The sequence below is a fragment of the Chelonoidis abingdonii genome, chromosome 13, assembly GCF_003597395.2.
Source record: "Chelonoidis abingdonii isolate Lonesome George chromosome 13, CheloAbing_2.0, whole genome shotgun sequence".
NCBI classification, from domain to species: Eukaryota; Metazoa; Chordata; order Testudines; family Testudinidae; genus Chelonoidis; species Chelonoidis abingdonii.
Genome location: NC_133781.1, coordinates 22,125,422 through 22,147,656, shown reverse-complemented (window position 1 = coordinate 22,147,656; position 22,235 = coordinate 22,125,422). Strand labels below are relative to the sequence as shown.

The 22,235-nt window shown below is 37.7% G+C and overlaps 1 protein-coding gene across 8 annotated transcripts in view; it reads right to left on the bottom strand.

Annotated features, from left to right (window-relative positions):
• The window catches only part of STXBP4 (syntaxin binding protein 4), a 144,155-nt gene that overhangs the window by 115,237 nt on the left and 6,683 nt on the right, over positions 1 to 22,235 (bottom strand). For 2 of the 8 annotated variants that reach the window (XM_075071836.1, XM_032805690.2), the window contains exons 3-9: positions 14,422 to 14,495; positions 14,136 to 14,231; positions 13,149 to 13,218; positions 11,928 to 12,002; positions 6,140 to 6,225; positions 4,685 to 4,817; positions 2,953 to 3,085 (exon numbers count right to left, since the gene is read on the bottom strand). In XM_075071836.1, coding sequence (XP_074927937.1) covers positions 2,953 to 3,085; positions 4,685 to 4,817; positions 6,140 to 6,225; positions 11,928 to 12,002; positions 13,149 to 13,218; positions 14,136 to 14,231; positions 14,422 to 14,495 — 667 coding nt within the window. Of the gene's footprint in view, positions 1 to 2,952; positions 3,086 to 4,684; positions 4,818 to 6,139; positions 6,226 to 11,012; positions 11,080 to 11,927; positions 12,003 to 13,148; positions 13,219 to 14,135; positions 14,232 to 14,421; positions 14,496 to 14,909; positions 15,009 to 15,637; positions 15,661 to 18,684; positions 19,041 to 22,235 lie in introns of those variants that run through there. The other 6 variants (XM_075071837.1, XM_032805689.2, XM_032805691.2 and 3 more) reach the window with 6 other exon arrangements.

Here is a 22,235-nt window from a genome sequence, read left to right as displayed (position 1 = left end):
CAGGAACAACATCAGAGCTCTCTGTCCAGAAGAGTGCAGTGCTAGGAACAGCTAAGATACTGCGCAGAACCCTCAAACTCCCAGGCCTCTGGTAGAGGACTCGAGGTTGAGGAAGACACATACCACCCATAGGGGTGAGAGGGGAATTTTTTTTTTTATATATATATATACACACACACACACACTCTCTCTCACTCCCCCAAGATGCACCTGTGTTTCTGAACTTATATGTAATTATTTGCATGGAAAATGTGGAAGATCTGAAATACAAAATTCTACCTTCACTCAATTTTTTAATATTTCATAAAAAATCCCCAGAAAAAATAAAAATCTGAAATTAGTAAACTTAAATATGCTGGCCTGACAAGGAACAAATATATACAATTTTATAACATACATATACTTATAGTTTATCTGCTTGAACACTATGATTTTATAACACATCGTATTGTATTGTTTAATACTTGTCTTTGATCACAAAAAACACCTTTTTTTAATTTGCCACCAGTGTACAAAAATACCAACTACAATGTTGCCCTCTGGTGGCTCACGTGGCAAACATCACATTTTAAATTGAGAAATTTCAAGATGAGGATTTAAATACAGCCTCAAATTTTGACTGTTTGAACTGTCTTAGTGTTACAATACAGTTTGAAAATAAATGACCTAGTCTTGTTCCCACTGACCACAACGGTGAAGGAATGGGCACTAAATTACACAGGTTAAGACCATAAAATGTTTTTGGTAGCTATAACAAAATAAGACTGAAAAAGAAGAATCACTATTATCCATAAATAAGCAGTTTTAAGGTAGCATTCCAATTTTCTCCCTGATATGCAGTCTGGCCTTAACCTGCCCTCCCTTTCTGTATCTACAAATCTGTGGTCACAAATAACCACAGGCAGAATTTTGAGGGCACAAATCATTGCAGGTGCAATTAATGTTTTTAAACATTCATGCCTTTGCTTTGCAGACACAATCAATATTTACATGTCATAATGTCCCACTATTGTATAGTGCATACAACACTATTGTATATAGCTGTGTCAGTTCCAGGATATTAAAGAGACAAGGTAGGTGAAATAATATCTTTTATTGAATCAGCTTCTGTTGGTGAGAGAGACATGCTTTTGAGTTTATACAGAGCTCTTCTTCTGGTCTGGGAAACTTTCATTCTGAAAGGAAACTTGCAGAACACTTTCAAAAGACAATCCAGGGGCTTAGATTCATAACTTTGCTAGACGCTAAAAATCATGGCCTGGGCAGAGACACTGGATTTATGACTTATTACAACAATCTATAAGCCACTAAAAACTCTCCCCGCCCAACTACTTCCCCCCACCCCTTTCTGTTCCTCCTTATGACTGGAGGGGAGTTCACCTGGAATGGTCCCTTGAAATGTATGTTCATTACTTATGCTAAACAATCTATTCCACTTGGTATTTAGCTGTTATATTCTGATTAAGGTCATGTCTACACTACAAAATTAAGTCGACCTAACTTACATTGGCATACTGCCACTGCAGTAATTATATTGCCTGTGTGTGTCTACACCTGGCTCCTTGCGGGACAGCTCCTGAAAGCCAGAAACAGTCGACATAAGCAATGTAGTGTCTACACTGACACCGCATTGACCTAAACACATCAGCCTCGACTCTACGCTGCTCACGGAGTAAAGTTAAGTTGGTGTAGTGGGGCAGTTACATCGTCTGGAGCAAAATTTAAGTGTAGATGCTTCCATAGTTGGGTCAACATAAGCTGCCTTGTATTGACCTAACTCTGTAATGTAGACCAGACCAAAGCTTCCCAGACCTGAAGAAGAACTCTGTGAAAGCTTGTCTCACACCAACAGACGTTGGTCCAATAAAAGGTATTACCTCACCCTCCTTGTTTCTAAAATGACCCATATCACACTTATAAATAACCCTGGGTTCAAAAAGAGAGGCTATGTTTAGAAAATCTAGCTCTGAAAACTGAATTTTTTGTGATTTATTAGTTCCCCTTGACCATTACATACTTTCAGTGATGCAAGATATATATTTAAAGAGCTCAATATAACTCTTAATTAATTGGCTTATAGGATATTCCCTTTATTCTGGCCTGGCAATAGCTACTGTTCGAGTCTCAACTGGGAAAAAACTGATAGATTTTGTGATCAAGAAAAACAACAGGATATCAGGAGATCTGAGTTCTAATTGCAGCTCTGCCACATACATGTGTGACCTTGGCTGAGCAAATCACAACTTTTCTGTGTCTCAGTCTTCTCATGTAGAAGATGTGGATAATGATTCCTATGTACATTATACATTAGTTCACCTTAGTGGCAATCAACAGCAGTGGTGATGACTGCAAGATGGTTAAAAGGGCCATTCTGCTGATACAAAATGGCATAGGAAACGGGAGAAGGAAAGAAGTGCAGAAGTTTGTGACTATGACCACTAAGCTCCTTTAAAGAAGATCAAGCATATGCTCCCAACTAGTGTGTAGCTGCCTGGGATCCTGACCACCAGCCAGCCCCAACTTTTACCTTGGCCACCAACTAGCCCCAATTCTATAACCCTGGGCCAGCAGGAACAATTGGATTCATTTCCTAGTTTTCTCCTGAGTGCCCTGTAAGCCGTCTGACTACCACATGGATGCATGGAGGAGGAGAACGAAAGAGGATATCCACACACTTGCCTCCTCCTTTCCATACAGGATAGTCAACACAAGGCAAGATTTGACACTTGACAGGATGCTCTACTAAAGGCGATGCCACCATCTAAAAAAAAAAATCTAGTGTCACCTATCAGAACACTGTTTTTCAGATCTGGCTTGCTGCTAACATAGCAAGTCAAAGTAGATCAGTCTTGATGCTGGAGAGCATTTATATTGAGGTTGGTAATAAATAAAGAAAAAAATAGAGCTGCATGGGAAGGAACTATGAATAAAAGAGGACTTTATAATATCCACCTTATGACAGTCACCTCCAGGGATAACTTCTTGAATATATACCAAGGGACCTTCATTTCTGTTAATTCCTCCCACAATGTTCAAGCCCAGGCCCGTTCCCTTGGAAACAGTGATAATCTGAAATGCACTATCACTACGAGAAAAAAAAGAAAAGAAAATTAGCATTAAAAGATCAGTTACACAGTCCGTGGAGCTTGAAAACAGCAGCAATGAAGACCCATGTGCAATATTTCTCTTGTGTTGCAACAATTAGTTTGACATAAATGGCTGACATTTAATCAGGAGACGCATATCGTCCACATTCTACTCAATACAAAATTACTAATTTCAATACTAATTTAAGCAATTACAAATAGGAAGTCAAGTTAAACTAAGCATTAACGCAGTGCTATATACACTGATAGAATTAAAGTGTGTCTAATTCTCTACTTTCATTAGAGACAACCATATTTCTAGGGATCTGAAAGTAATCATAAAAATGCATTCATCTGGAAAGTTTTTCTTTTTAAAATCACTTTAAATAAAAGTAAATCAAACTGCAAGGCTGTCTTGCTGTGTGTCTATTCCATCTAAAATCTCTCCTGCCCCCCACCACGATGGGGTGTCCACTCCACATAAGGCCAGAAGGGAGTAAAGTAGCTAGGTAGGCCAATTAACTGCCTGGGCTGCACCTGGAAGAGCAGCAAGGAAACAGGTATTAATTAGAGGGCGGGACCAGGTTCACAGACAAGGCAGTGGGTAGTAGACAGCCTGGAACAATTTGTGCTGGGAGGCTTTAATATCCCGGAAGGGGGAAACATGCCAGAAGGCTAAGTCATAAAGAGGAAGCAGGAGGTCCTGGAGCCTGCAGACTGAGAGAGAGAGAGGAGTGCAACCACTGGAAGGGGCATTGACCTGGCAGAGCTAATTCCCAGAACTGCCAGGAAGTGGTGCTGTCACACCATCAACAAAACTTACAGCATTTTTACTGCTTACTCCTTTCCAAAAACTTGGTACACATATTTTTCAACTGCCTCAGTTCAACACAAGCATTTTTATAAAGCTGTTTATATATACATTAAGATAGAACTTGTTTCAAAAGTTGTTAGAGCAAAGTGCTGGGTGTTAGGACTCCTGGATTCTAGCCCTGGTTCTGCCACTGACTCACAGCATGACCTTGGATAAATTGGCCAAAATTTTCAAACCTGGACGTCTAAAATGAAGAAGCAAAATAAATATGGCCTGACATTCCAATGTGCAGAGCTTGTGAATTTAGGACATGTATGCCATGCCTACCTTTCTAGCTTCTAGTGACTTCAACTAAATAGGCAACACATATATTTTCATGTTTTTCTCTTTTTTGGCTTTTTAAAAAATTATTATTACTGGATTGGCAGCTCTCCTGCAGTGTTAGCAACCCAAGCATTGTGGCAATCTGCTAGTGTACGTGAATCAAAACCAAAAACTAACTGGAGGCTGGATAGAAATTATAGTAAATCTGATCAGCCTAATTTCACCAAAATGAGTAAAACACAAAAAGTAAACAAATGGCACAAAATGGCCAAAATAAGCTAGCTTTAAAAATTCTTTCAGTTTTAACAATCTACGGTGTTATTAGTAACATGATTTTTAAAAATACAATCTTGGTGGCCCTTTAGTGAGCTCCACCCAAAATATTCATAAGCACCTAAACTCAACTACTTTTGACCAAGGGAGTTCAGAGAAGATAGCTCGAGTCAGTTTCAGAAATTACTTTGTGAGTTGAGGGGATGTTGAGGTAACAGAATTATTTCCATTGTAGATGATGACAATATCCTTTGGATGCAGAAGCTGAGGACTTTGTGACTTTGAGGATGATCCAGAAGAAAGGCTGTCAACAGGTTTTCCTTAAAGAAAGAAATAGTGAGAAAAGAGAAATAAAAACCACATTCAGGGAAGGCAAAGTGTTTCATTGACATATAACATTAATTTCTGCAAGTCTTGCTCAGGCAAATAGTTCAGTACACGTCAGGAAGAGGAGCATGATTTTTCCCCAAGAACTTCAGCTAAGAAACTGTTCTAGTAAACTGAATCATTATGATCTAGTCTTTTATCATTGATTTTGATATTGAATATAATAAAAGCGTCTCTGGTATTGAGGTGCTTTCCCAAGCAGGCATTTCAGGCTTCTGTGTAATATCTAGCTTGTCACAAGATCCAGCATTTGAAAGTCTTGCAATCAGCCATATCCAGCTTTCTGGATAATAGGAAAAGATGTGAAGGCTCTAAACTTACTTCTGGGAGGGAATGAGTGTGATCTGACCCCCTCCTTTTGGCTCTAGGAAGGCAATATTTAGCACCTGGGTTCACTTTATAACATATGCACCTGATTTGAAAAATCAGAACAAAAGGACGCTGGAGCTGAGAGCAGATACAATACACTGTATTAGCTGCTGAAAATAATTTATCCTTGCAGTGCTGGATTTATCCCCTCTACCCCCTCACACTCCTAAATCAACAGCTCATGTGTTTCACCCCACTTTCCCAGTCTTTCCTTGTTTCCATCCTTAGAGAGGAGCCCATAAAAGAAACCTTTTGTCAAAAGGACAAACAAACCCATAAAGAAGCCTGAGGCTACACAGCTTCAGAGTGGAATCTAAGTCAAGCACTCAGGTTTTCAGAAACAGACATCACTTGCTAACATGTGAAGACTGGCCCTTCAAATGAAAAGAGTGAGTGAAGCAAAATAATCATGTATCTACCTTTCTTAAAGAAGAAGGTAGATGCAGTATATAAATCATCCTTACCGGTGCAGCAACCCCAAATGAAGAGTTACAATCTCTCAGGTATCAACACTTTGCAATGTTAACATGTCTTTCATCAGAGAATTTCATAACATTTTATAAACCATTCATTAATTAAAACCCTTTGAGGTAGGTGATATAATATAGATGGGGAAATAGACATGGAGAAGGTAAGTGACTTTCCCAAGATCACAAAGTGAGTTAATGCTGAAATAATGAAGATAGGAGTCCTGCCAAACTCCTAGTCGCCTGCTCTACTCACTAAATCATACCCCCCCATCCCACTCCCCAAACCTATATCTTTGAAGTGCTGATTTACATTTCATACAAGGGTGACTATAGTGTTCTCCAACATTATTTCAAGCTATGAAGCATCTTCTCCTACTTCTTTATAGTGCAAAATATAGAAATATTCAATGCCTCACCAGCTAGCAGTTGTGTTGGTGAACATCTTGCAGAGCCTGTGTTACTGCATGATCCATATTTATCCATCAGGTCTAGAAATTCTTTCCTATAATAATTAAAAATACCTTTGTTTTTTATTTATTTGACTTCAGTTAAAAATGCACCCTTGGAGACCACGTAGGATGCCACTTGTTTAGAATGTGTCTATCACATTTTCCTCTGAACACCCAATTTCCCCAGACCACAGTGTACTAAAGGTCAGATGGCTCAACACCTGATGAAAAACGATATTTTTGTCAGATATAAAAGTACTGAGAACAGATAAGTGAAAGAGTAGCATGATATTGAAGGACAAGCACAGAGGTTGATGACTGTCTATAAATAAGATGGGCCAGTTACCACAAGGTACAGAGGTTTAATTACTAGCTCTATTCACCCTGGTTTGCAAGTGCCTCTGAAGCAGCTCAACAGTGACCCCTCTGGATGATGAGAGGGTGGTGCTGCTTGATTCCAAAAGGAGTTATTCACTAACAGAAATTCTATGCATAGCACAAGGGTAGAAAGCTTTTGTTCTAGCTTTGTTATTTATTCTGAGACACAATATTTGATACATAATAGAAGGATGGAAAGCACCTGGAACCTGTTTTTGCTTTTCCTACACAATAATAAATCAGATTTCATTCATAGGATTTATATACATCTGAATTCTCTCATGTCTATTCAGGGGTTCTACATTATAAAGACAGCCTTTTCTTTGCTTGCTCCACTGGAAAAGCCAGTGAGCTATTAGCTTTTCTGACTGTTGCTCTCAACATTTTGTCTGATCAAGTGCACTACTTTGAAACATGAAATGTGACAATGTCTATTTTTCTACATTTTTAAAATATCAGCTGACTTTCTTGACTTGCAAATATTTAGAAACAGAGAGTCTGATTCTCATCTCACCTTCACAAGTTTTACACCAGCGTAATTGACTTCATCAGAATAATTGCTGATTTACAGCAGCATAAGATTAGATTCAATCCCAGATTTTCTATTCAAATTCTTTCCAAGCTATCCCTTTCTTTAATTCCAAACTACAACAGTAATGAGGGGAAAGAAATTTCACATAATAGATAGTCCCCATTTCTTTCTCTTTGTTGCAGCACTATAAATTTGATTAATAACTCTCTACATATAAAGATGAAAGATAACTGCGAAGCTTACAAAATATTTTTTGTGGGTTTTTGAGAGAGATTCTGGTAATTTTATTTGAAAACACTGATCAAACAAGGAAAGCTAGCCACTGGCAATTAATATCTACAGCTTGCTTCTGTTCTCATATACAGGCAAACATTATGTATCCTGCTTTAAAAAAAGAATGGAGGGCAGCCCTCCTGCAACAAGCCTGTCATAACAGAGCAAGCTGGCAGAGAAAGAGTAGTGCTGCTTTTTCCTCCTCGACCACCTTCCTACATGTCCAAAGAAGCACAGTCACTTCACCCAAGTGGTCAAATCACTCACTGGCTCTCCACTTGTTTCAGAATCCAGTTAAAGTTGCATTGGGTAACTTAAAAACCTTTTGTGGACTCCTTCTACCACACCTCCGGAATCAAACCGCACATTACTTCCCCTTCTGCTCATCTAGCACTACTTTCTTCTCTACCCCATCACACAACCTTGCTACCGACGGTGAAAGACCCTTCCCCACAGCAGTTCCTGCCCTATGCAGATGTTTTTATTCCTCCCTCTAATTCCAAATATTAGCTGAATATCTTTCTCCCTTGCACACACCTCTTCAGTTCCTTTCTCCTGCAATTTTTTACCTCTGCAACTGAATTAATTCTGTAGAGTACTGCGGGATGCAATTTGTACAAAAGACACTACAGGAAAGGTAGCGATTTTCTACAATATTAGGTATTAGCAACTGAAATGTCTTATTCAGCAAGTAGTTGTCTAATTTCATAAATAGCTTACACAGTCCAACAAAAGATGAGAACACAAGAGGGAGAGTTGACACTGCATTTGGAACTAAAATGTGATAGAGTCTTCTTTACATCTAGAATTTAGGTATCATCAGAAATTCTTCTATGGCCTTGTTTCAGGGCTGTTGTGCACCAAAATGAAAGAAAACATTCTCAGAGACATAGACTTGATCATACAGTCACCATCAATGGGTAGAAATTGTTTGTAGGGGTTTCAGGATTCCAACTGACACCAATTTTCTAATAGTTTCCAGCTGCCTTTGTCCCAGGCAGTTGTACAAGCAGAATATTAAAAAAAAATTTGGCAAGTAGAAATCACACAAGATAGATCTTATGTTTCCACAGAGCTCTCTGTCCTGGTTTCCGGTTAGCACAACCAATTTACCTCACTCTTCTGAGAGAAGCATACCATTCTTTTAAGGTGCTGGGCCTTAATAGACTGAGCTGCACGTAACTACCTAACTCCCTGACACCTCTGAACACTGGCCAGGAATTCATAGATGCATAAATTCCAAGGCCAGAAGGGACCGTTGTGATCATCTTGTCTGACCTCCTGTATAATACAGACCATAGAACTTCCCTACAATAAATCTCAGGGCAGATCTTTTAGAAACACATCTAATCTTGATTTGAAAATTGCCAGTTATACAGAATCCACGATGAGCACTGGTAAATTGTTCCAATTGTTAATTACTCTCGCTGTTAGACGTATGCCTTATTTCCAGCCTGAATACTTCCAGCCATTGGATCATGTTATACCTTTCTCTGCTAGACTGAAAAGCCCATTATCAAATATTTGTCCTCCTTGTAGGTTCTTATAGACTGTAATCAAATTACTCCTTTAAATCTTTTCTTTGTTAAACTTTAATACATTAAGCTCATTAAGTCTATCACTATAAGGCATGTTTTTTCTAATCCCTGAATCATGCTTGTGGCTCTTCTCTGAGCCCTCTCCAATTTATCAACATCCTTCTTGAACTGTGGATACCAAAACCTGACATAGTATTCCAACAGCAGTTACATCAGTGCCAAAGACAGAGATGAAATAACATTTATGCATGAGCCCTTTTGGACCCATCATCACACTGGAAAGTCTTGTTCAGCTGATTATCCACCATGACTCCATATCTCTTTCAGCATCAGCTCCCAAAATCTAGGCCTCTGGCTCAATCCACAGCTTTATCTTTGTGTGGCTCCTTTCCTCTTTGGAAACTTCATAAATCAAACCCTGGACATTAGTGTTCAAGATTGATATACTTAGCGCTATATGCCTACAGCAGGGGTACGCAACCTATGGCACGTGTGCTGAAGGTGGCAAGCGAGCTGATTTTCATTGGCACTCACACTGTTTAAGCTTCTTAAACATTTTTAAAACCTTATTTACTTTACATAGAACAATAGGTTAGTTATATACTATAGACTTATAGAAAGAGACCTTCTAAAAATGTTAAAATGTATTACTGGCACGCGAAACCTTCAATTAGAGTGAATAAATGAAGACTCGGCACACCACTTCTGAAAGGCTGCCGACCTCTGGCCTACAGGTATGTTTTAGGTTCTCCCCCCTAGAGGAATACACAATTTGAATATACAGCTGACTGCAGAATGAATCTCATGAATCTGTGAATCCTCCTTTGTATTAAAAATATGATTGGCTCTGTAGAAATCATCTAATTACTATTTCCAAACATTTCTGGAAGTTTCAGAAATAGTTCTTGGAGTAATTAGCAAAGAAATAATTAAAGCTGACTCTGCAAATCTATTATTAAACATTATTTATTCAATTAAGAAAAAATCCCTACTAATTAAGCACTGATTATACCCTCATTTTAGAGAAATCAGATTGTAAAATGTAGTCATTATCATCATCGCAGGAATAAAGGTAAAAGTAAAAAAGAAAAAAAATGTGTGGGGGGGAGACCTATATCTAAAAGGATGTTAACCACAAACACCAGAAAACTAATATCACAGAGTTAGGGTGGAGGTAACATAAATGGCCAGATTGTGATATCAGTTACAGCAGCATAACTCCAGAGTAATTCTACTGACTACACAGGGGCAACTCAAATCAGGGCCACCCAGAGGAGGGGGAAAGTGGGGCAATTTGCCCCAGGCCCCGAAGTGGCCCCGCGAGCCCTGGCCCAGCAGTGGTCCAGGTCTTCGGCGGGTATTTTGGCGGTGGGGGGCCCTTCAGTGCTGCCGAAGACGCGGAGCGACTGAAGGGCCCCCTGCCGCTGAAATGCTGCCGAAAACCCGGACTGCCGCTGGGTGAGTACAAGGGCCACAGCTCCCCCGCTTTGCCCCAGGCCCAGTGAATCCTCTGGGTGGCCCTGACTCAAACCACAGTTTGGTACGTTGCTTAAAAGCAGTACAAATACACTTGTTTAACTGGTGCTTATCTATCACAAGGTTCTAGTCACGTACAGAAAAACTTATGTATAAATCAAGTATTTAATATAATATGTATGTACAATGGTAGGAAATTAACTGAGAGTTCTGTAAGGGAGTGAGGACACATTTAGAATAGCTAATGGAGATCTTGTCACTGGACAAACCACCCGAATGATAAAGGGGCTCACGGATTTTAATTATTCAAGAGGGTTAGAGGAACTAGGTCAGTATGCTTTGGATAAAAGCAGATTAAGAGTGAACTTCAGAGATATCTAAAGGAGTCTGAAGAAGAGAGAGAGGATAGAAGCTACAAAGCCATTTGAACTACTGTCAAATACAGGAATAAAGAGGCACAAGCATAAGATTAAGAAAGGCCATGTTCTAAAGGAATTTAGGTGGACTCTCTTTACATAGAGGGCAGTTAATAAATGGAACAGCCTAGGAAAGGCAACAAGAGTAGCAAGTCTTCAATGATTTTCAAATATAGTTACATAAATATTTGGCAGAAACAGCTGCTAACTCAAAAGGGGGGATAGACCTGGATGGGCTTCCTGGCTTCTTTCCATCCCAACATTTCTTATGCCAATGTCGGTTTATATGATTATCTGTAGATAACAAGATTAAAGCGATATTTCAGTGTAACTGTCCTTATACTGTAGGAATTTTGGACTATCTGCTGCACTGAATAGTTTAACCTACTTATCACAACTAATTCAGAGCTCATAAGTAAGAGATTGAAAAGCCAATTCTGAAAAAAAGACAACTGCAAGGGCTTTATTTTCAGATGCCTAGCACTAGTTAAAGTAGTTCTACTGTCAAACACTAATCACTTTTTTAATTTCACTTCTCTTGTATTTAAAGAGACAATAAAGAGTCAGGAAATCATGCTTATGATGACAGCAAATACTTTATAGTATTATTAATTGTACCATGTAACATTTAGACTTTGTTTATGAAATATAAATGGGTCAGAACTTGCAGCCTTTACTAATGTGAGTAGTCCCACTGAACTAACTGGAACTGATTCTTTGACTACGGTGAGCAGCATTAATATTTTCTATTTGACGTATAGACCACTTTCATATACTCATGGATTGTAGACAGCATGGCCCTGAATGTCAGATATAAAATATATTGAAGCACTTTCAATTCATCACTGCCACCATTCTTCACAGGAATCTTGGTATCATAGCTTGGGGTATACTACACGTGCATATGTGGGGGGAATGATCATAAAAACTCTGCATTATACACTGACAAAATGGATTATGTGATAAAAATGTTTAAGCAAAACACAAAAACAAATTACACTGTGGATATCTTATGACTGATCCCCAATTTATAAAACATCTGTATATTAACAAATGATGTATTTTAGTGAAAGTATTGGGGTTTACTGAGGAAGAGGGATGCTACAGTGGTAATTTTAATATAAACATTTTAACTCTCTTACTTTGCTTCTTCATCTCTAGTAATCAGCAAAGACATGTGATTAGTCGCTGATGCCATTCGCAAAATGTCAACAGCTCTGGAAGGGAAAAAAACCCAACAACAATTAAAAAAGTAAATCTACCTATTTTCACTGTTTGAATGCAAGAGCTCTGCATCCACACAGTATTAAAATGGCAGAAAACTGAACAATTTCTTATCTTAACAGACAAACCATTTTGAAAATATGCCTTTGATTCATCATTCCATTTAAGTCTTGGGTTATCATAGGGCACAAATAGTTTGTATGAGATAGAAGTTGGTTTTTAATTTTGTACCATTCCGCTCTGGTTTGTTTATTTTTTAATCTGTACTATAGAGTTTTATTTGGGAGGGAGAAGGTTATTTTTAATATAAATCCTAACTCTACCACTGTTTTGGGCTCTATAGTGATAGTCAGTGTCTCCACCTCAGACCCTATATATCACACACCACATAAACAATACAGGCAACTTCTCTGCCTTAACTACCCCACCTGAGAGAACAAGAAGTGCCAATTATTAGCAATATATAACCAAATCACTTGCTTTAATGGATATCCAGCCAAATACTATGATAATTACAGTAATGTTAAATATTATACTAGCTTAATAACTATTTTGATATGAATTTACACATGCATTCTGCAACCTACACAACAACATGAAATCTCTTTAATCGGATCTTATGCAGGCAAAACCCCCATTAATGTCAATGATAGTTTTGTTGAGTAAGGACAGCTATATTGAGCTCTCTGAGGCTACGTCTATACGACATGCCATTTCGGCGCGTTAAAATCGAAAGCTCGTAGTTCGATATATCGCGTCTCGTCTAGACGGGGATATATCGAACCCAGAGCGCGCTTACATCGATTCCGGAACTCCACCAAAACAAACGGAGTTCCGGATTCGACATGGCGAGCCGCGCACATCGATTCGGCGCGGTGAAGACGGGTGAGTAACTCGATTTTAGATATTCGATTTCAGCTACGCTATTCTCGTAGCTGAAATTGCGTATCTAAAATCGATTTTCACGCGTCGTGTAGATGGGGCCTGAGACAATCTGAAGGTGCAACTCCAAGGACTTGGTGCAGTTATACCCTTTTAATCAGTGTTTAATTTGGTCCAAGTCTTTGACTGTATAACACCAGTATTAGTAACATTTTCCCAAGCTCTAGATAAACATTTAGTCATCTTTATAAACATACCTTTCACTGGTTACACCAACTAAGTTTTCTCCATTGACATCTAAAATTAGATCTCCAGTGAGCAATCGGTCTGATAAAGAAATTAACAAAATATGATGTAAAAGTCTACATGAATTAACAGGGAAAAATGGAAAATATACTCGTACTACTTTTGCTTCAATCTAATCTACTGTAAGAATGATTTCATCACCGTAGGCCCTGATCCTGCAAACATATAAGCATATGCTTAACTTTACTACCATGAGTAGTTCCATTGATCCTAACAGGGCTACTCACACCATGTGCATATTTGTAGGATTATGCTCCACAGGTGTGGAATTAGCTTTGAACGGATGACTACATGTAGGTTATCATATATAAATTAAATATTTTTGTGTTTCTTGATGTTTCTAATAGCTTTTAAAACAGTTCTTAGTTTGAACCACTCAATGGCTCTGTCTACAGGAGCGTAGGAAATGTGTTTGCTGAGCAGTTTTTGTCCCCCCACCCCAATAGCTAGTGTGGACAAGGCCAGAGCAAGTTTAGAAACCTGGTTGGACCTAGTTTACACTGGAATTTTCTCCCCATTTCTCTGTACAACACAGTTTGGTCTTTCCATATAAATCACCTAAAACATGATCGTAAACATTAATCTGAATTCATTAAAACAATGTATAAACACAGGACCTGATCCTGTGAGGTGCTGAATGCCCTTATCTCCCACTGAAGCCACAGGGAGTTGAGAGCTTTCAGCATTTCACAGTTTGGAAAGTTGACAATGTGGACAGATCACAAACTGATTTCACACTGGTCTAATCTTGATTTGAATGGCTATCCATTACTGTGACTCCTCCACATCCTCCCTTTGGAAAATGATGAATCTTTGCTGAACTTAACATTACTTTGTATGTACATACTGAAAATAAAATGTAAAAAGACAGTTTGTTTTCTTGACAGGCTTTCTCTGTAATGTAGGATTCTACAGAATATATAAAAGTAATTATTTACTATCTATGGCAGCCATCCCTCCTGGCAAAATTTTCTTTATGAAAATTCCATAGTCTTCTTCAGTTTGGTCCCGATAACCTCCAATAATTTTAATCCCTGTTGAAAAACAGATAAAAGCAAGAAAATGGTCATTCTCTCCATTGCACCAAACATATTCAGTCAAATATCACAACAGATTGAGAAACTTCAGCTCCCACTGATATTAGTGTGAATTGCAAACGCAGAGCAGGCGCCCAGCAACTCTCAAGATTTCGCTCTGGTAGAGTCAAATATGTACTCTAATTACCTAATCCATTCTGACAGTCAGAAAAAGTAATGCGGTGAACAGCTCGATTGATTCCATGAGGTCCCATAATAGTCCTAAAATAAATAAATAAAATCAGAGCTGCTGCACTTGGAGAAATATATATGTATGCAAACTACAGCAGTTGCTATTATACTTCTAGTAAAAAAAAAATAAAAAGCAAACATTTTCTTCACTGGGTATTGTAAATACTGGGCAGATGAAAAAATGAAAAGACAAGATGATATACTCTGGCATTTGAATATCAAAAACAGATGGTAAAGTAGTACTATCTAAAATACAGCGGAGGTTTTCGGTGGTTGTTTTTTTTTTTTTTTAAAACAAAGTATTTCTGACTAAATCCTGAAGTCCTTACTCAGGATAACAGAAAAGAGGGTTAATAATAATAATAATAATAATAATAAAAAACTGTGGTCCTATTTAGAACAAGACAGCTGGCAACCAGGAGACGATGTTTAAGATGAAAATACCGATGGCTGTAGTGGTCTCCAAGAAAATGTTTCCACAGTTAAGTAAGGGGAGAGAGCACAACTCTCTAGACATTCGTTGGGGGTGTTGTTCTTCCTATCATCTCTCTTTTTCTCATCAAATAATATTTGTTCTCTTTCGATTTATGAAAGCCTCACTTTTAACTCCACCTCCAAACACAGAATGCCAGAGGTTAGAATAAGGGTAGAGTGTCTGAGCTGTCAAACAGCATAGGATTTTTCCTTAATGCTCTTGCAAATCACGATGTAAAGAATTAAGGAAAAAAAATCACAAAATAAAATGATAATCTTGGGACCTGAATGTATAATCCCAGAGAAAATATTTCCAAGGCTAATCTAACAACAGACAAAGCGTTAAAAATCTGGGTATAAATTGGTATTAGCTAGCCAAGCATGATTTATTCATTTATATTTTCATTCAAATGCAGGCTATTGAAACAAATCCAAACTTGCATTACAAAAACACCCTCACTCAGTTGTTCAATTTTTAGGGAGGATCTGCCAGCCTCAACAAACAAGAAAGCAGCAGCACTGCTTAGATTTTGTGGTATGCCATAAATAATGTTCTAAATTAAATAGTTACGTCTATTTTCCACATTATGATGGCAAAGTGAAGCAGAACAACTACAATACACAAACAATGAAGCAAAAGAAGATCAAAGTGGAGGACACACACTCAAAGCCTCCCATACAGCACACAACCACTATACCACACCATATGCTGGATATTTCAGCCAGGACTGGAGCTGGTGTGAGGGCAAGCTGAAGAGCCAGAGGAAAGAAGGAGGACAGAAGAATCCAGGTGCAAGGTAACATCCTGGAACATACTGGGGTGTATATATCCAATAAAACACTCCAAATTCTGCTCTCTCCTTTTTGCACAACAGAACTTAATCAATTCTGCTGTCAGGGGTTCAGCATCTACAGAAGAGGAGGAATTAACAACTTCATAGTGCCCATCATGCTGTCATATCCAAGATAAGTGGTATTGAGGTCTGTCTGCACTATCAAGGTACATACCCTTAAGCAACCTGAAAGCATTAGCTTAAAAAAATACTCACAAAGAGAGAAAAGAGAGTCAACTTAGTAGACAAGCAAGCTTTTCTCTGGTTTGTAGGTCCTTAAAACTAATGGGCCTTTTACCCCCAGTCACAAGAAGGAACTAGAAGGGAATACCTTTTTTTTTTTTTTTAAAGAACTATGCCTCAGATGCTCCTGAGAACTCACTTTCACCCCAGGATTTACTCTGAAAGCTCAAAAAAATTACGAAACCTAATTAGTATATTTTATCATGATCAGAAATGAAAATGTATTTGCTGGAGTAATTTATTCTAGTGTTGCTGATTAAGAATTCATTTTTGTAAGCTGTGAGCAATTGAGCAAAACTATGATTACATGGTGATAACTTGGGAAGTAGGAAATATTTATTCTTGAAGAAGACATTTTTATGACTCCTCTCTCAATTCTTCCCCATACAGAATTTTCTTAATGAATTCATTCATTAATATTTGTAAAGGGCTTTGATGGTGAAAAGTAATATATAAAGAGGGTGAGTAGTAATTATCATTTACAGGTCTGCCATAAATAAGAAATCACATCACTTTCAAGTTAAAGCATTTTTGCTTCTACATTCTCATCTTGTGGCTTTTTGTATTAGTCACATATAGTATAATGCTCTGTAGTGCTCTCAAACACCTTTAATTGTAACAGAGCACCCACTGCTTCATGTATTGCAAAGCCAGAGACACTCTGTATTTTATTTACTAAAAAATAAAGAAAAAGGAATAAATATCTGACCTCAACTTGATCTTTTTCTAAGTAATTGCTTCCAATACACCAGAATAGCCATAAAGAACACTTACTTTCTCCTGATCTTTTAATGTTAATCCAAACATAGACTGAAAGGTGGTAAATCTGGTTATGTCAATAGATAGGTCTTTGGTTATAAATAACTTAATTAACAAGAAACCTGAAATATTATTAAAGTCAATTTCACCACAATAATAATTTTTTAAATATTACCATATAAAAATGCAAGAACAAACTCTGGAGTTCAATCTTGAAGTTCCTATGCAAGGGAATTTTGTTTCCATAAGGATTTACAGGATTGGTATTTAGCTAACTTTTCAATATTGAAAGGAAACAGTGTAACCATCAAGAATAACAGAGCCTAAGACACACATTGCAGCACTATAAAATAATAAAGAAGAATCTAACTTCGGTAGGGACACTTCCAATGAAAATAATCTTTTAAATATCTAACAGCAAACTGAATACTGGAAACATCTTTTCAAAAGAGTTATATGCTCTACAAGAAGATGCTGCTGCAGTGAAAAGAATATACACGAGGGAAAGAAACAACCCTCCGCAGGGAGGAGAATAAGATGTCACATATACATATATACATATATAATGCCATATGCAAACCTATATTATGTAAGACTGAGATTCAAGAACAGCACAAAGTATGAATTAACATTAGGGCATTAAGTTGTTTCTGTACTACTTTCACTAAAAATTATCCAAACTATTCTGTGGGTATGTGGTACTGAAACCATGGTAACACAATGGACACAAATACTAAACATATTAAGTCGCCCTGAGGTATGTAAAATATGGGGAAAGGTTGGAATGGAAATGATTGCTCATAAAATTCTGAAGAAAACTGCTGGCAATTCAAAATACAATAATTACAAATCAGATTGGATGAATAACTTTGTAGTGTATTAATTATGGCTGTCATTTTAATATAATATGTAACCGATTGCCAATTCAGAGCACAATCTTTGCAATTAACATACCATAAGAGTCTCAGCAATGCATGAATTTTAAAATGACTTTGTGACTCAAAAAATCTAAGAGTGGGATTTTCAGAAGTTCTCAAGTGACCTAGAAGTACAAGACTTCCTGACTTTCAGTACGACTTTCAGCATCACTTAGGGCCAGATCCTTAACTTGTGTAAATTGTCATAGCTCTACTGAAGAGAATGGATCTATGATTATTCACACCAGCTGAGAATCTGGCCTTAAAATGCTTTTGAAATTCTTTTCCCCAGTATTTTTCATGTCACCGGAATAATCAATTAACCTCGATTATTTAACATCTAAAAATGTTAGTGCCCTGCCCAATAATAGTAAAATGATATGGAAAAGAAAAACGGTTCCTGAACTGTGCTAAGAGTAACCAGCAGCAGTAATAAAAATAACTAAAAACACATTTTAGTGTGCTTTGCAGAAGAAAAAAAATAGATGAAATCTGATCACTAATATAAATCATACAATATATGATATATCATTCTCTTTACTCCTACAAAATCTTGTCAGAAATACTATTAAATAGTTTTACACATTGAGAAAATGCAAGTAAAAATAGTGCCTCTTGACACCAAATAATACCCAGGTGAGAATACAGAACATCTGTGCTATATGTATAATTGAGTGACGTTGAAATTTCTCAGAAGAAACAAAAAAAAAAAAAACCATTAAAACCTCACATTCCAAGTAAAATATTTAGTGCCAGAACAGATTCTGAGAGCTAATATTGGGATAAGAGCCTAATAATGACTATTAAAACTAACCCTGGAGTACATTGTTCTGTTGTTTTGTTACCTACAATATTTTAGAGGGTTTAAAAACTTGATATTCTAGCGTACCGAAACAAAACCAAAAAGAGTCACATCTTCTAAAATACCCTTACTGCACTTTTGTTAGTTCATACACTATAAAAATGCTATTAAAACCTAATGATTTGGCATACCAGTACAAGAGAGAGAGCCCATCAAAATGCTCTGGTTCATCTTCATCCATCAGTGAAAGTAGGGACATTCTTCAAGACACCAGTGAAAAGAAAAACAAAAGCATCCAAAAGACACTCAATATTTCCAATTCAATAGGACAACAATTACATTCAGGACAATTTCTGTTACCAACTAAAAAAATCTCAACAGACAGAGAGTGAGGTGGATGTCTCTTTCTATTTAATCTCCTCTGAAATCCTGTGCGTCACATGGGCTAATTCACCTATCAAAGCAATGTTTACTTTTTTCCCTGTATAGGAAATGGATTTGTAGCAACCTTCAAGTCTCATTAAATGCAAATGTGATAAAAATTACTTGCATTAGACTCATATATGATATGATGATACTGCATATCCATCTGGCAGCAGACAGGTCACTGATAAGATACATACTTTTGACATATCCTAGAATTTACCCCCTGTGATCCTCCAGAGAGGGTCAAGTACAATACACAGCTAACTCTCTCTCTTTGATCTTTTTAAAGCAATCTTCCTAATAGATTGGATTACACACACAAAAAGAAAGCCAACTAAGCAATAGACAGACAGATAAGCCACCCATGAAAGAAATAGACCATCAGAAGTTTTCATTACACTAACTATTGTGCACTCTCAGTCATGGCAGTGACTTAAAGCCAAGTTAAAAAAAAAAAATAGTGTTTTCATCCACAGCAGACAAGGGTTAATGGACAACCAGGATTATTATTTTGACAATTTATTCTTTTTATACAGACCAAAGTAAATGCTGTAGATAATATTTTAAAGTATGCTCTTTCTATGGAAAATTGATAACAAAATGTGAGGAAGATTTTCCTGTTGTTCTTATTTTTTTTCCTGTGGTCAGGTAAGCAGAAAATAAAATTCCTTTTTAAGGTCACACTTCAAAAATTATCTCATAAACATTCTTTCCAATATTCCTCCTTTCTCTCCAATTCATTTTAATAATCCTGCCTTTTACTTTGTTTTCTTAAAGCAATAGACAAATTGATAGAGAGCAGAGGTGGTCTCTGATTTAGATCTCCACAGAATAGTCAGAATACATCTCATTTACAGAACACAGTAATTGAGGTGGGAAGCTTTCATAAAACCATGCAAAGGATTCCCAGAAGCTGTCCAACAATTTTCAGTGCCAATATCTTGAGACAGTTCTTTTAACGAATTACTAAAGCCAAATAGATTTTCAGTGTCTGTCCACTCTAGATAAAATCTAATGGGCCTATAGCAGTGATTCTCAAACTGGGGCCGCTGCTCACATAGGGAAAGCCCCTGGCGGGTGGGACTGGTTTGTTTACCTCAGTGGCTCTCAAACTTTTTTATTGGTGACCCCTTTGACATAACAAGTCTCTGAGTGTGACCCTCCCTTATGAATTAAAAACACTTTTTAATATATTTAACACCATTATAAATGCTGGAGGCAAAGTGGGGTTTGGGGTGGAGGTTGACAGCTCGCGATCCCCAATGTAGTAACCTCATGACCTCAAGGGCTTTCCGTACACAAGCAGTGGCCTGAGTCTGAGGCCCCGTCTAGACTACGCGCGAAAATCGATTTTAGATATGCAATTTCAGCTACGAGAATAGCGTAGCTGAAATCGAATATCTAAAATCGATTTACTCACCCGTCTTCACCGCGCGGGATCGATTTGCGCTGCTCGCTTTGTCGAATCCGGAATTCCTTTTGTTTTGTTGGAGTTCCGGAATCGATCTAAGCGCGCTCTGGGTTCGATATATCCCCGTCTAGACCAGACGCGATATATCGAACCCCGAGCAATCGATTTTAACGCGCCGAAATGGCGCGTAGTGTAGACGTGGTCTGAGAACCACTGGCCTACAGCAAGCATGCCTGAAGGAATGTACTATGTAAGTAGCCTCATCTGGATTACACGGAGGGTAAGGGACTAGAAGGAACCTGTTCTCCTTAGTCTAACAGAAGACCTGTCTACAATCAGGCATACTCTCTAGTCTAGAGCTAGACATGTATTATTTTTAAGATACTCATCTTTAATATTTGGCAAAATATTATATCATACCATTTTAACATTTCACAAATGTTTCTTGTGGAGGTAGGAAATGAATATGTAAATTTGCATCACTCCTTCTTTCCTTAAAAAAAAAAAAAAAACTTGACTAAAGAGCTCAATTTGCCTGTCTTTCATTTCTTTGTAAAATGAAATATTCAGTTGCTCTATGTTTCTCTCAGCTCTGAGAGCTTTGTTTCAACAGCAAATGAATCCTCTCTCAAGTAGGGAACAGCACTGTGACAAGACACCATCTGCCAATGTCTGGAACTGCACAGCAGGGTGGTGTGGTGGCTATCTTAGAAATGGGAGCACATGCCAGAGAGTGCTCCTTCTTAAAAGTTGTAGTGCACCCATTCGGTTGATATTTCATCTTTATCAGGTAAGGTTTTTAAAAAAAAAAATTCACTGTAAGCATTGCACTGTGTACAAGCACATATGAAGAAACAGTCCCTGACTTGAAGAGATTATGGGAATAGAGATAGGGGTTCAGAGAGGTAAAGTGACTTACCCAAGGTTACACACCAGATCACTGGCAGAGCTGAAACAGAAGCCAGATCTCCTGACTCCCACCATACTCATGTGAGGAGTTCCACAGGGTCAACAAGACTACTCTCATAAGTTCAGTGACCTGGATTTGGCAGTGTACAGACTTACTTATTTCAGTTTAGCTCCGTCAGTGTCAGCAATATTAGGAGCTTTGCAGTAGACAGGCCGTTAGTGTTTTAAGCACCATGTCATGTAACCTTGCTCAGATCACGTCTAATTGACATGGTGCTTTCTACAGCAAAGCTCCCAATATTAATAAAACCAATGGAGCTGAATCAGTTGTATCGACAGCAGGAATTGTCTGCAAAAATATCCCTTGTACAGACAAGGCTCTGTTGTTATTTAGGGTCATGTTTTGTATTTAACCAGTAAAAATGTCATTCAAGGCTTTATGTACTTATAAAAAAATCAAATCAAATCAAGTCAGACGTTCATTTTTCTTAACCATAGATAAGAGATTTCCTTGTAATCTATAACCAGATGGGAGGAATTCCACCTTTAGGTTTTTTCTGTGGAAATTAATTTTAAAAATCGGAGAAAGGTCTTTTCTAAAAATCAGAGAAGTTGGTTCATGCTATAAAAACTCCATCAGAAAATATTTACTGGTGTATCTTTTAAGCATTCTTAATTTATTAAACACATTACAGTTCCCTACTTATCTTCCTCAGACAACTTGGACCCACCCTTGTTCACCTTTTTGTCAGTCTCTCAAACAATTACATTCATACCTTCTTCCACTTAGCACTTCTGCATTGTTCAGCCTCCCTGAACTCATCTGTAAGGCTTGACCTTTTCCACGTTTAAGTCCCCCTTTTGCCACCTTTACTGAATCTTTTTGATTAACACAGAAAATCTCTTTTGTTGCTTCCCTTGCCCAACCTCTGTCTACCTGTCTGCATCTCTCTTTCAGACAAACTCCTCCAGGGCATGATATCCCTTGTTGTATGT